The sequence below is a fragment of the Ambystoma mexicanum genome, chromosome 9 (genome assembly GCF_040938575.1).
Source record: "Ambystoma mexicanum isolate Mex_15411 chromosome 9, UKY_AmexF1_1, whole genome shotgun sequence".
NCBI lineage: Eukaryota > Metazoa > Chordata > Amphibia > Caudata > Ambystomatidae > Ambystoma > Ambystoma mexicanum.
In genome coordinates, this window is record NC_090931.1 from 1,222,243,145 (window position 1) to 1,222,255,946 (window position 12,802).

Below are 12,802 nucleotides of genomic sequence, written 5' to 3' on the forward strand. Positions count from 1 at the left end.
TTATTCTTTTCAAGACATAATCCTTTACTTATCCAGTCCTTCCCTAGTCTATTGCATGACTTCACTCCGAGGCAGAAGAGGGTCCCCTTAGTGGTCTAAGAGCCAGCTGTAGGAAGACTGAACAAGTAAGTAGTTCACTTCCAAGTTAGTTAGGGTGCTGGGACTTCTGAGAAGACACCCTAGGAGGACTCCAGCAGTGAGGCTGGGTGAACTGGACGGCTCCCAATCACAGAAAACACCCCACATTTTTTACAGAAATAACAGGTGTAAGTAAATAACCCAGCCAACACAGTATCTCAACACAAAGAGTTGCAGCAGGAAGACTTTAGGATCTGCAGCCAAAAATCCAGCCGATGGATTCCTGTGTCAAGAAGACGGGAGGAAGTACTTTTGCAGCAGGGTTCACAGGAGAAAGCTACAGGCAACAGTTTCCTCACGGCTGGATGCAGTTCTGAGCCAGAAGACTGAATAACGCTGGTTGGAGTCTCGTTGTTTGCAAGGTCCAGCACTCTGATACGGGGACCTTGAATTGTGTCTCTGGAGTTCCAGCAGGATGCCACCAAAGTTTCAGCTCAATTCAGAACTGGGAAGACTGCAACGCACAATGGCCAAATGTCCCTGGGTATTGCAGCCCCGCAAGGTCGAATTATGAGGTAGGATGGCTCAAAATGCAGTCTTGTTGAGTCTAGTGGATCTCACCAGGCTCTGTGTTGGGGTTGTCAGTTTTGGGATCCCAATGTCGATTGGCAGGAATGGTTACAGCAGGCTCTGGTTACACAGCAGGCTCTCCGTCTTCCTCTTCAGTTCCAGTGGTCGACTTGTCAACAGCTTCCAGGTTCACAGTTTTTATCAGGAACTACCGCACAACTACAGCACAACATATGCATTCTCTCCCTGCATTCTACAACAAGGCGGGGGTCTGCCTGTCCAATCGGACATCCACCCCGCCCTCCGCCCCCGGAGTAGTTTCTTTTCAGGCAAGGTGGAAGACAAAGGGCTGCAGAGTTTTGGAATCCTCCTTCGCTTCCTACATTTCTAGACACTCTGGAGCCTGGTCAGGGAATCCACAGGATTCCTGCCGAAGACAAAACAGTCACTGAGGTAGTTCCCACCAAGAATGGCAGGGGAAGACCTCAGAAACCGCAAGCACACAAGAAATGGCTAAAAAGAAGGAGCACACCGTTTTAGAAAAATGGTAGCCCTTCTGTGCATCGCAGAGGCTAAATTAACAGCCTGCGAGTGATAAAGACCAAAACGTCATCATAAAAGTAGTTTAACTGCCACCAGCCATTCAGGAAAACTTAATTCTAACAAAATGTTACAGGTAAGGTGGGGGTGTGCAGGCTCACTATATAAAATGTAAAGGGGGATAGAAATCCCCCTTTGCTATTTGGGAACTGTAGTTCACCCAAGTACACGAAAGTGAAATTAACAGTGGAGCCCATAGGAGAAGCCCAGCCCTGTTGTAGGAAACTACAACTTCAACCACACAATAGAAGGTCACCCATAAAAAAGTAAAAGACTAGATGAGAGGGGCAAGGTACAATAGGGGCTTGTGTGGTGAAAATGTTTAAGTCCCCCAGGAGACACTAACCGGGTCAGATGAAGTGTCGTACTCAGTCCTCCTGTATGAAGAAAAGGGGGCTTTTCAGACGTGCCACTTAACTGGAGCAATTATGTTGCTGTGTGGAGTAGACAACCTTCTGCAATGAAAGCAGTGTGGGCCACAAAGAGAAACAATCGTAACAGAGGCGCGATTAACCACTTGGATATGTGGGGGAGGGGGGGTGGGACAACTGAAAATATGCTTCCTATTGCTCGGTTCGAGCTTCCAACAGGCCAGCATCTGTCTTTGATAGTATGTACTAGAATATCTTGCTTCCTGTTATCAAAGATAACTGGCTTCCTGTTCAGTCTGATGCCAGCTCAGGTTTTCTTCTACATAATTGGGCACTGCTTGGATATAACGCCAAAAATTGATTGATGCATTCAGGTGCCAATTACACAGAGGGAAAACTGAGCTGATATCCCCTTTGGAGATTTTCCCCCCCACACCTCCTCCCCTCCTGATCATTAGCAGGCACAACCAGGGGTGATCAGAAAGTTAACTTCAGTGGACCAGACAATACCCCAAAAGCAGAACCAAATGATCATTAGTAGGGTTCGAAATTAAAGGAAGCTGGAAGTTGAGCTCCCCCTAGTTGAGCCTGGTTAGCTTGAAACCAATAGCTACCAGGAGCCACTTTTGGCTCCTATGGCCAACTGGTGCCTTCCAAACATGTACATGTGACATTAACGTTGAGCATTTGCAAATGTTAAAGAAGTAGAACACATCCAATACACATTTAAACGATTCTTACAAAATGGACAGAGTTAAATGAGCATCTCTGGTAGCTCCTGCAGATGCCAACACCCAGCAGCTGGTTTTAGCTCCTGCTCATCAAATCTCAAATTCGAACCCTGCATTCGGAATCCTATACACAACAATAGTAATTAAACTGAGAATGCCTTATGGAGAGATTCTGTCCCAGTGCAAATGATAGTGGCCCTGTGGTTAGGCAGGGACTACTTCGCCCAGTAACTCAACCGAGGGCTGCCTTCAACCAAGTTTCTGAATTAGACATTGGCTCATGTCCCAATAGATAGAATGGGACTAGTGCTCTGTGAGGTCGAATATGGTGGGTGTACGATGCAAGTGAGATACCCCCAGACACATTCACAGGTTGGGAAAGCAGTAGCCAAGAGACTCGACAGTGTAGTTGTCAAAATGAAAGTATCAAAGTAGGGCTTCATCATTCAGTGATAGAAATAATCCTCCCCACCCAAACCAATCAAAGTGCTATTAGCATGCAAGAGCATTTGACTGCTCTCCTGCATTGCTTCAAACTCCATGGCCAAACTAATGTGACCCTCATCTGCTCAAGAACATACCCATGGCCCCAACTAAAATCCTACTTAACCACCATTAAATAGTTAACATCCCAATGCTTTGCTTCTAGAGATGACAAGTCTAGAAATTATATACACAGAGCATTTAGAGCAGACAAGCATTTCAATAATCAAACAGTCTATCAAATAAAAACTAACCATCACATTTTTTAACAATAAACTGACCTCTCACTAATTGGGTACATTTTACCACGTCCGTGTGAGGATGCTCAATGGTGATCTCAAAACCTGTAGGGAAAAAAGGTTATATCAGAGCACAATCATAAATTAACAGACCAAGCATGGGCTCTTCATGAGTTACATCATTATGCTAGAAAAGAGATTTAACAATTGTCGGACCCCCAGCAAGTCCTTGGTTCTGAATTCCAAACAAGAGACCTGGGGCTTATCAGGAAGCGTTTGCAAGGCTTTTTTCATTCATTGCTGTTGGCCCCTTCCAAGAGGCTTGTGGGCCAGTGAATTTTACATGGGGTGCCTTTGACTCAGGCCGTCTAAGTATGTGGCATGAGATTTGATGGAGCCTACTCTGTCCATTGCATTACTGAGTTTTTCTTAAAAGAACAGAATTTAGATCTCACAAACTGATTGCAAAAAATAAAACTAGGGCTGCTGTGCTTTCATCTTGTGCGAAACCCAGGCTATGCCTTGTGAACATCAAGGCATTTTGACGAGATTGGCATGAGCTGCAGTCAAGGATACAGGAAGATTGGACCTGTGCGCTTCGGTCCACGACAGGATTCCAAGGTAGTGTTCTGAAGTCAGGAGGTGGACGCTGCCATGAGCCGATGCAGGCACGGGCGGTGAAATTGAAGGCAGGCCAGCAGAGCTGGGTCAAATAGAGTTTAAAGTCCAGTGAAGTAAGTATAACTAGGGATCACCAAAGAATTGTTTTTGGAATTTCTTGCAAGGAACTCTTGATTTGCCCAGGTCAAACTGGCCTAGAAGAGAATTGCTTTTTTTCCACTGTACCCGAAAAAGGGAATAGTTTCTTACCTGTAACTCCATTTCTCCAGCATTGGTATCTTTCATGGATTCACATGCTTAGAATATTCCCCGTTGTCAGACCGGGACCCCTCGGTACACATATATAGCCTTTTTCAAAGGAAAAACTTTCGACACTTTTGTGTCCTTCTAGGACCCGCCTACGCATGCTCCGCAGGCCGTGCTAGTATAAGAGGCCCGCCCCCGCGGCTCCCCTTCAGATTTCGGCCCCTCCAAAGTAGGAAGGGTTACATTTATCACATACATTACATACGGGGAGGTTGGCGGGCGCATGTGAATCCATGAAAGATACCAATGCTGGAGAAATGGAGTTACAGGTAAGAAACTATTCCCTTCTCCAGCATTGAATCTTTCATGGATTCACATGCTTAGAATAGATTGTATAGCAGTAACGCTTGAGACGGTGGTGAGAATGTAATTTAACAATATATATCCTCACCCTACTACACAATGCATATCTCCCGTAGGGATAAGTTAAGTCATATAACAGTGCCCACATAAAGTATATCGCCCTTAAGAGGGTAGATAACCGAATCTCCACAGGGAAGAGCTTACCTTACTGAAACAAATGGCGCAGGACAGCTCTTCCCATCTGCACCTCGTCTGCATGCTGCCTGGCAAGGCAGTAGTGGCGGGTAAACGTGTGGGGCACTGACCATGCCGCCGCTTGGCATATGTCCGTCAGCGGAATCCCAGCCCATAACGCTGTTGAGGAGGACATCGACCTTGTAGAATGAGCTCTAGGATGTCCATGCAGTGGCCTTCCGGCCTTAGAGTGACAAAAAGCAATCGTCGACGAGACCCATCTAGCCAGTCCCTGTTTAGAGATTGCTTTTCCTCTCGTCGACGAACAGTTGCCGAGTAGCCCTGATGTCTTGTGTACGATGTAGGTACAATTTCAGGGCCCTCGTAACGTCCAGGCTATGAAGAGTTTTTTCTGCTGCCGATGATGGAGTGGTGAAGAAAGTAGGCAGAACCACGGATGAGTGTTTGTGGTATACTGTCGGAACCTTCGGGACGAACATAGGGTTAGTTGCCAGGACTACCTTGTCCTTAAAGAATCTTAGGTAGGGCGGGTCCACGACCAGCGCTTGTAGTTACGAGATACGTCTGGCTGATGTGATAGCTATCAGGAATGCCAACCTCCACGAAATTAATTTTATGTCGGACGTGGCCATAGGCTCGAAAGGCGGTTTCATCAAGCCTGCCAACACTGTGTTGAGGCTCCACGTCGGGGGAAAACGTTTCACCGGGGGAAAGGCTCGAAATAAACCCCGCATGAAGTGTTTTACCAGTCTGTCACTGAATAGAGGAGACGACTGCCTCTTTCTTGTGAACCTCGAGATGGCTGCCAGGTGTACCTTTATCGACGAGGGGGACAATCCCTTTTCTGCCAAGAGGAGCAGGTAAGGTAGAACTTGTTCCGGCGTCACCAACAATGGTTGTAGGCCCCGTTGTCCTCTACACCATTCACAGAATCTCCGCCACTTATAGGAGTAAGATTTGTTAGAAGGGGCTCTAGCCGCCTGTAGAATTTTTTGGCAATCCTCTGAAATGTCTAAGGCGCCGAACTCCAAGAAGTCAGGAGCCAGGACGTAAGGTTGAGACTGTCCGGGTCGTGATGCCACACTGTGCCTCTGTCCCGGGATAGAAGGTACGGGACTTTCGGAAACGCTATGGGATGTTCCAGCGATAGATGGAGGAGGCCTGAGAACCACGGTTGCCTCGGCCAGTATGGTGTCACTAGAATCACCCGGCAATTGTATCTGCGTATCCACTGTATTGTTTTCCGTATGAGGGGAAACGGGGGGAAAGCATAGAGGAACATGTCCGTCCATGGGAAGGAGAACGCCTCCCCCACCGATCCCTCTTGGGGCCATCTGCTTGCAAATTGCTCGCATTTCTTGTTGTCTTTGGTCGCGAAGGCGTCCAGAGGGGGGTGACCCCATTTCTCGAACACTTTCCTCAAGTGACCCGTGTCCACTTCCCACTCGTGTATCTGGGCCATGCTTCTGCTGAGGGAGTCGGCTTGGCCGTTCCTCACTCCTGGAAGGTGATGAGCCACGAGGGAAATTTTGTGTTTCGATGCCCAATGCCATGTTTTCTGGGCTTCTATGGAAAGAGTCCTCGATCGTGTCCCTCCTTGTTTCCTCAGATAAAACATGGCTGTTGTATTGTCGGTCAGTATTCGCACTCGCGAACTCTTGATGTGTGGTAGGAACGCCTTCAAAGCCCATCGTACCGCTCTGAGTTCCAGTACGTTTATGTGTAGGAGTGACTCCGTTGGAGACCAGCGACCTTGCGTTTGGAGAGCACCCATGTGCGCTCCCCATCCAGTTAAGAACGCATCCGTAACTATGGTGATCTGAAACTCCGGCTCCTGTAGGGGCACACCGTTGCTCAGATTGTGGGAACTCTGCCACCACTGGAGGGTCCGACGTAGCTTGTCGTCGTCGACGGTTATCCTGTCCGACCACGATCCCTGAGCCTGTGTCCATCGGTCCGCGAGGAATTCTTGGACTGGCCTCATGAATAGTCGACAGTTTCTCACCAGATGGATGCAGGATGCCATGGCCCCCAGGACCGAAACATACTTTCTCACTGAGATCCTGGTGTTTCGCCGTAGCTGGGCCGCTTGTTGAATGAGTCTTGAGGTCCTGTCGAGGGAAAGTTTCACCAGCTCTAACAGTCTCGCACTGTGCCCCCAAGAATACCAGCGTTCTCGATGGCCGCAGAGAGGATTTCTCGAAGTTTATGGCGAATCCTAGTCGTTGTAGAAGCGGCCTGGTGGCTTGCAGACTTGTGTTGGTCGACTCTGGGGAGGATCCCCTTACCAGCCAGTCGTCGAGGTATGGGTAAACATGGTGGCTTTGCTTCCTTTGCCAGGCAGCCACTGGAGCCAGGCATTTTGTGAACGTTCTGGGGGAGGTCTTGAGCCCGAAAGGAAGAACCGTGAATTGGTAGTGAGTTCGCCCTATTACAAAACGTAGGAATTTCCTGTGTTTCCGACACATTGGAATATGGAAATACGCGTCCTGTAAATCCAGGGACGCCAGGAAATCTCCCATTTGAACTGCGCGGATCACTTCCTGCAGAGTGAGCATCTTGAATTTTAGGCTCTTTAAGGACTTGTTGAGATCACGTAAGTCTAGAATGGGACGCCATTTGCCGTTCGGCTTTTTTACGACGAAGTATCTTGAGTAGACTCCTTGACCTCTCTGTGATGTTGGAACTAATTCTATCACGCCCTTCGCTAACATGAGTGTAACCTCTTGTTGCAGTACCTTCATATGGGACTGAGCGGTGAACGCAGGTGGAATTTGCGGAGGGTTGTGTTTGAATTGCAGAGTGTCCGTTTCTTGTTGTGTCTAACACCCATTGGTCCGTCGTTATCCTTTCCCATTAGTCGACATATGCTGAGACTCTTCCCCCCCAGAACGGTGCGTGGTATGTCACTGCTGATCTTTATTTTGCTCGTCTCTCGACGACGATGGGTATGATGGTCGTTTTCTGGAAGACTGGAAGTTTCGTCGACGGTTAGCCGATTGTGAGGCACGTCGGTATCCCTGGGAGGGGTAAGCCGATCTGGCAAAGGATCTGTCTCCAGAAGAGAATCTTGAATTACCTGAAGCCCCTCTAAAGGGACGAAAAGTCTTGTAATTTCTGCCACTCTGGAGGGCACCCAATGAACGTGCCGTGTCCGAATCTTCTTTCATCCCTTTTAGGGCCTCGTCCACCTTCTTGCCGAAAAGAAGGTCTCCCTCAAAGGGCATATCTAAGACCTTGTATTGCACCTCTGGCCTGAAGTAGGTACACTTAAGCCATGACTGTCGACGCAATACCACCCCATTGTTGACTTGCTTGAGGCAAATTATTGCGTGATTTGAGGCTTCCTCACCCTCTCGGACCAGTAGCATTGCCGCCTTCCTTTGTTCTTCTGGAAGATGATCAAGCAGCGGAGCTAATCTGTGCCACATCTCCCCATCGTATCTGGCCACAATTGCCAGAGAGTTTGCGGCCTTTACTGTGGTCGCTCCCACGGAGAGCGCTTTCTTGCCAAAGGCATCCTGGCTTCTCGCCTCGTTCTCAGGAGGAGTCGTGCACTTGTGCTGTGCCTTTGCCTTCCTCGCTGCTGCCGCCGACACCACCAAGTCCGGTGTTGGTTGGGAGGATAAACACTTGGGGGTAGACTCTGGAGCCTTAAACTTTTTTTCTAGGCGTCCTTTCACTGCTGGTTCTGAAAATGGGTGTCTCATTGTCTGCAACCCCTCTTTCCATACATGGTCCAGTATTGGTATCGAGAACACCGACCTTCTCTTGCCCATGTGGTCGAACAAAAAACAATCCTTTTTCTGTTCTTCTTGGGACAGACCAAATTCTTTGCATGCCTTCTCCATCATAGAATGGAATGACGCGATGTCGTTCGGAGGGGACGGGTGAACTGGGCTTCTGGGGTTTTCCAACTCCGCCTCTGACTCCCAGGTAGGATCCCTGGAGGGGGATAATGAGATATCCAACATGGCCCCCCCTGTCGGACTCCGAATCTGGCAGCTCACCTTCCTCCTGTGCCAGTGTTGAGATTGGCGTGCGTGGATGCGTCGGTTGACGGGACGGGCCCGGCTCGTCAACGAGTGACTGTGGCAGGCTTGCCTGGGGTAGTCGCTGGTCCAACGACTGCAACAAGGACTGAAGCGTGGACAGAATATCCAACGACAAAACCGATTGAGGATTGAGGAGAGGGGCAGATACCGGTGTAACGGAGGCCCTCGTCGACGACTTGTCAGCCGCTCGTAGCCCTAGGTCTGCTGTGCCAGCAACTCTCTCGTTCTCGTCCTCTGAGGACAGCAACATAGCCTGTTCTTGTAGCAAAGGCTCCGGGGGGGGGGGGGGGGGGGAGAGGCGGGGGGGTCGGGTCAAAGACTTCAGGCCTCCTGTAGGATCCCCGTCGACAAGGCCCTCGTCGACGGGACGGTGGATGCCCCCTGTGCAAGTGGTAGGGAGGCGGTCGATGACTGGACCGCCTTCGACGACGAAGACTTTGCAGGTGGTTTTGGCGGTCCCGCCTTCTCCACACTGTGCCCGCTTTTACTCGACTCGTGGTCGATCTGTGATGATCGCCAGAGGAGGATTTCCTTTCCTTCTCATGCTTTTTTGGTGAGGATGATTTCTTTGCCGAGAAGTCTCTAGTGGAGTGACTTCCAGACAACTTTTTTTCCGACGGTCTAGATTTCTTCGCCGGCGGTTCCGACGAGGCCGCTCGGCGCGATGTTTTCGCCGACTGTGTGGAGCCCACCTCCGAGGGGGGGGGGGGGGGGGGGGGTATGCCCCCGCTCCATCATTCAGCCATGCCACCAGGCGTCTGTTCCGGTCTTTGAGGGTTTTTTGAGAAAACCCCTTGCATATGTCGCAGGTATCCGCCGAATGGTGAGGGTGGAGGCAATATATGCAGTCCATATGTCCGTCCCCCTCATAAACCTTTTTTAAGCCGCACGTCGCGCATGGACGGAACAGCGCTTTACCTGACACAGAGGACATTACTCGAAATCCAATGACGCAACCTAGTACAAAACAGTAGGACAACACGAGGAGATCCCACTACTTTGGAGACGGTTGAAATCTGAAGAGGAGCCGCGGGGGTGGGCCTCTTATACTAGCACGGCCTGCGGAGCATGCCTAGGCGGGTCCTAGAAGGACGTAGATAGGACACAAAAGTGTCGAAAGTTTTTCCTTTGAAAAAGGCTATATATGTGTACCGAGGGGTCCCGGTCTGACGACGGGGAATATTCTAAGCATGTGAATCCATGAAAGATCCAATGCTGGAGAACATAGAAGCTTTCTTAATCTAAATTGGTTGTGAGGAATAATTATGTTTTCAAGAGATTTCTAATATCTGACTAACTTGACATTTGTCTAAAGGGTCGAGGGGTAGACAGTAGGTGGGACTGATTCCTAAAGGGTGACTGCTGTTATTATAACCACTGGCCTGCATGCCAAGGAGTGTCCCAATTCCACCCTCAATCTACTAATAGGTTACAGGGGAGAAGTGGTAAGGGGTGGTAGTCATGGTACATGCATCTTCTGAATCAGTTTCCTTTGGCTTCTAAAGGATATCAGTGTAAAATTGCATTTTAATTTTCTTTAATAACATGCATGGCTGAATCTAATGATTTGTTTTGACCTTAGCCGAGGACAGGGGGTGTGTGGGTGGGGGGTATAAACATGACTTGAGGTTGGATCTCCTATATTGGCCATGGGGATTTGAGGTTGTGCTGTACTACAAACAGTATTTGTTTTTCTTCCAATGTAAAGTGTTGTTCCTGTTAATTGCATATGTTAATTTGTTATTGTAATAATTTACTAACGCGCTTAATAGCGAGTGGTTTCTAAGAGCGGGATCGGGATTTGAACCGGTGCTGTGCTGCGTCGTCTTGCTTCCAAGACAAACATGTTTTCTTCTTCTGCTGAAGGAGTATAAACGTGGCCGATGCCCTTGGGCATATGTGCGCTGTATAAATACATTAAACATAACATAGCCATGGATCCCGGAATAAAAGTGTAGACAAACTTATTTCTTACAGGGAGAGAGGGATAGGATAGTGTGTGTTCTATCTATTGATGCGTGCAGAACCCAGAGAAACTGGCATCCGTGCGTGTTCGCCTTCTACGATTGCTTTGCTATACACTTGTTGTGGATAAGGATAACAGTGTTGTGAGTGGTTTGTGGTCTGCTGGTATTGGGGTTTTAGTATGATTTGAGAGGGTATTTCAAGTTTCAGGTGTGCTGTTCAACTAGCCTTCTGGGTAGGGAAAAAGGAAGGGAGTGGTTAGTTGGTTTTCGGGACATATCTGGCTGTTGAGTAGTTTGATTTTTGGTTCTTTATTGTCCTGTGATTTTGTTGGTCCTGGTGCATGCATTGTGGAGGTGCGCATCTAAACGACATCTACTGCACAATGTGTACAGACCGACGGGTATATACCAACTCATAGCATTACGTAATTATTATTAACGATGAACTTATGGACAAAATTTTTTTTATATCATACATAACCAATGAAAATCAGTGTATAAAAAGTTACCTTCATTTGTTAAAAAGTACATGAACTCAATCTCTAACAATTGATTAGACCATTAAACACACAACTATGAGCCATTCTGTACCTCATACAACCACATTCATAGTCCACTCGTACTGTGCAAGATACGCAAAGTAAACAATTTATAGAAAAACCAAAGGGTCTTACAACTCGACCCCACAGTGCAAAGTGCTATTTTCACATTCAATGCACTACTTCAGTACAATATAGGCACATATCAATTGTCTAGTTTTGACATGTACATTCTCTTTTGTAATCCGGTGGAACTTTGGGAAAAATAGTGTCTAAACGAAATCTAAACTACTAAAGCAGTACAAATCCTAGTGTGGCTAAAAGCAAAAGCGGTGTTACCCAATTCATTACAATTTTAGTAACCAAGTGCACAAAACACCACTTCTAGCAACAAGAATTTGACACCACCCGCGTGGGGATTGGGAATGGACATGTGCATTTATCAGCCCTTCTGGTATGGACAGAGGACCACGTTACACTGATAAAGCTCCAATATATCACAAAGTGACAGTACACCGATGCATTTTAAATATTAACTACACACATTCAGTAAATCCTTCTCGTAGGAACAAACTACTCTTTAAAATTATGGTGCAAGCTAAGCACAGCAAGCAAGGGAAAAACAATTGCGCTACAGTGAACAAGGTGACACTATGGGCATGCAGAGTAAGAATGACCAACACACAACAAGGAAGTAAGGCAGACAGTAATCAGCATTTATCCCAAAGCAATATTTAGGACATCATAGTCCATTCCCAACGCCAAGGTAGTGGAAGACAATTTCTGCACCCATCCCATCATCCACTTGGACAGAAGGGAATTGTGATCTGGGGCGGGGTGCAACCTCATGCCTTCCCACAATGCTGCATGTGGCACCTGCAGGTAAGGTCATACTAAGCTACCAATAAAAAGTCAGTGCGCACCGACTAGGTCTTAGTGATCAACTGTGCGCTTTGAAATGCCACTTGCTTAGCAAAAATATTATCAGGGTTATCTAAAGAGATTTTAGGGGTGACATGCTCTGCTCGTCGGACCTGGGTGTTTAGTACTCTGGAAGTGGCTCTGACTTAAAATAGTGAACCCAATGATCAATGTAATTTCAGAATGTGCAAAGTGATACTAGACTAGCCCCACGTGTAAACGTTTATACAGTGCTCGTTTTAAGTCTAAAAGCAACTTACCTAAAGATTGGAGCATTATTGTTTCAAGTATGACCAGTTCCTGTGCCTGCTGCAGATATCCCTAAAGAAAGAAAATTGTGTTTTTAAACAGCTCAAGTCGAAGAATCTACACCATCAACGCCACACTCACTTTTTTTACTGTGATATTGGTTTACAGAGTTAACACAATAACAAATATAATAAAACCACAAACGTTGAATTCAATAACGCAATAATATTCTTCATTTTGAAAATGTTTAAATCATAAGCACCACAACAAAGGTGGTCACTGAATCACCATCTAACTTTCACCATCCCCACATGGTGCAATAATGTAATAACAGCAATGCTTAAAATGTTTTCATCACTGCTAGACAGTCTTGGGAATAAATCATCCAAATTTGTTACTGCAACATTGTGAGAGTGTTTATACGAGCTTAAGAATTAATTTTGGGAACACGACGCGTGTGCGCTTGATCAGACTGAGCATATCCGCGTCGCGTTAGTCGGCTCTCTGGAGTTGCGGCCGTGACGGGGCTGGTGCATCGGCGGCCGCAGCTCCTCAGACCCGACGCAGAGGGCAC

General features: G+C 47.5%; 1 protein-coding gene across 4 annotated transcripts in view; it reads right to left on the reverse strand.

The window, feature by feature from the left end:
* CCNT2 (cyclin T2) overlaps nucleotides 1-12,802 on the reverse strand; it is an 89,938-nt gene that overhangs the window by 47,828 nt on the left and 29,308 nt on the right. For all 4 annotated transcript variants that reach the window (XM_069616563.1, XM_069616564.1, XM_069616566.1 and 1 more), the window contains exons 4-5: nucleotides 12,240-12,300; nucleotides 3,115-3,177 (exon numbers count right to left, since the gene is read on the reverse strand). In XM_069616563.1, coding sequence (XP_069472664.1) covers nucleotides 3,115-3,177; nucleotides 12,240-12,300 — 124 coding nt within the window. The remainder of the gene's footprint in view (nucleotides 1-3,114; nucleotides 3,178-12,239; nucleotides 12,301-12,802) is intronic.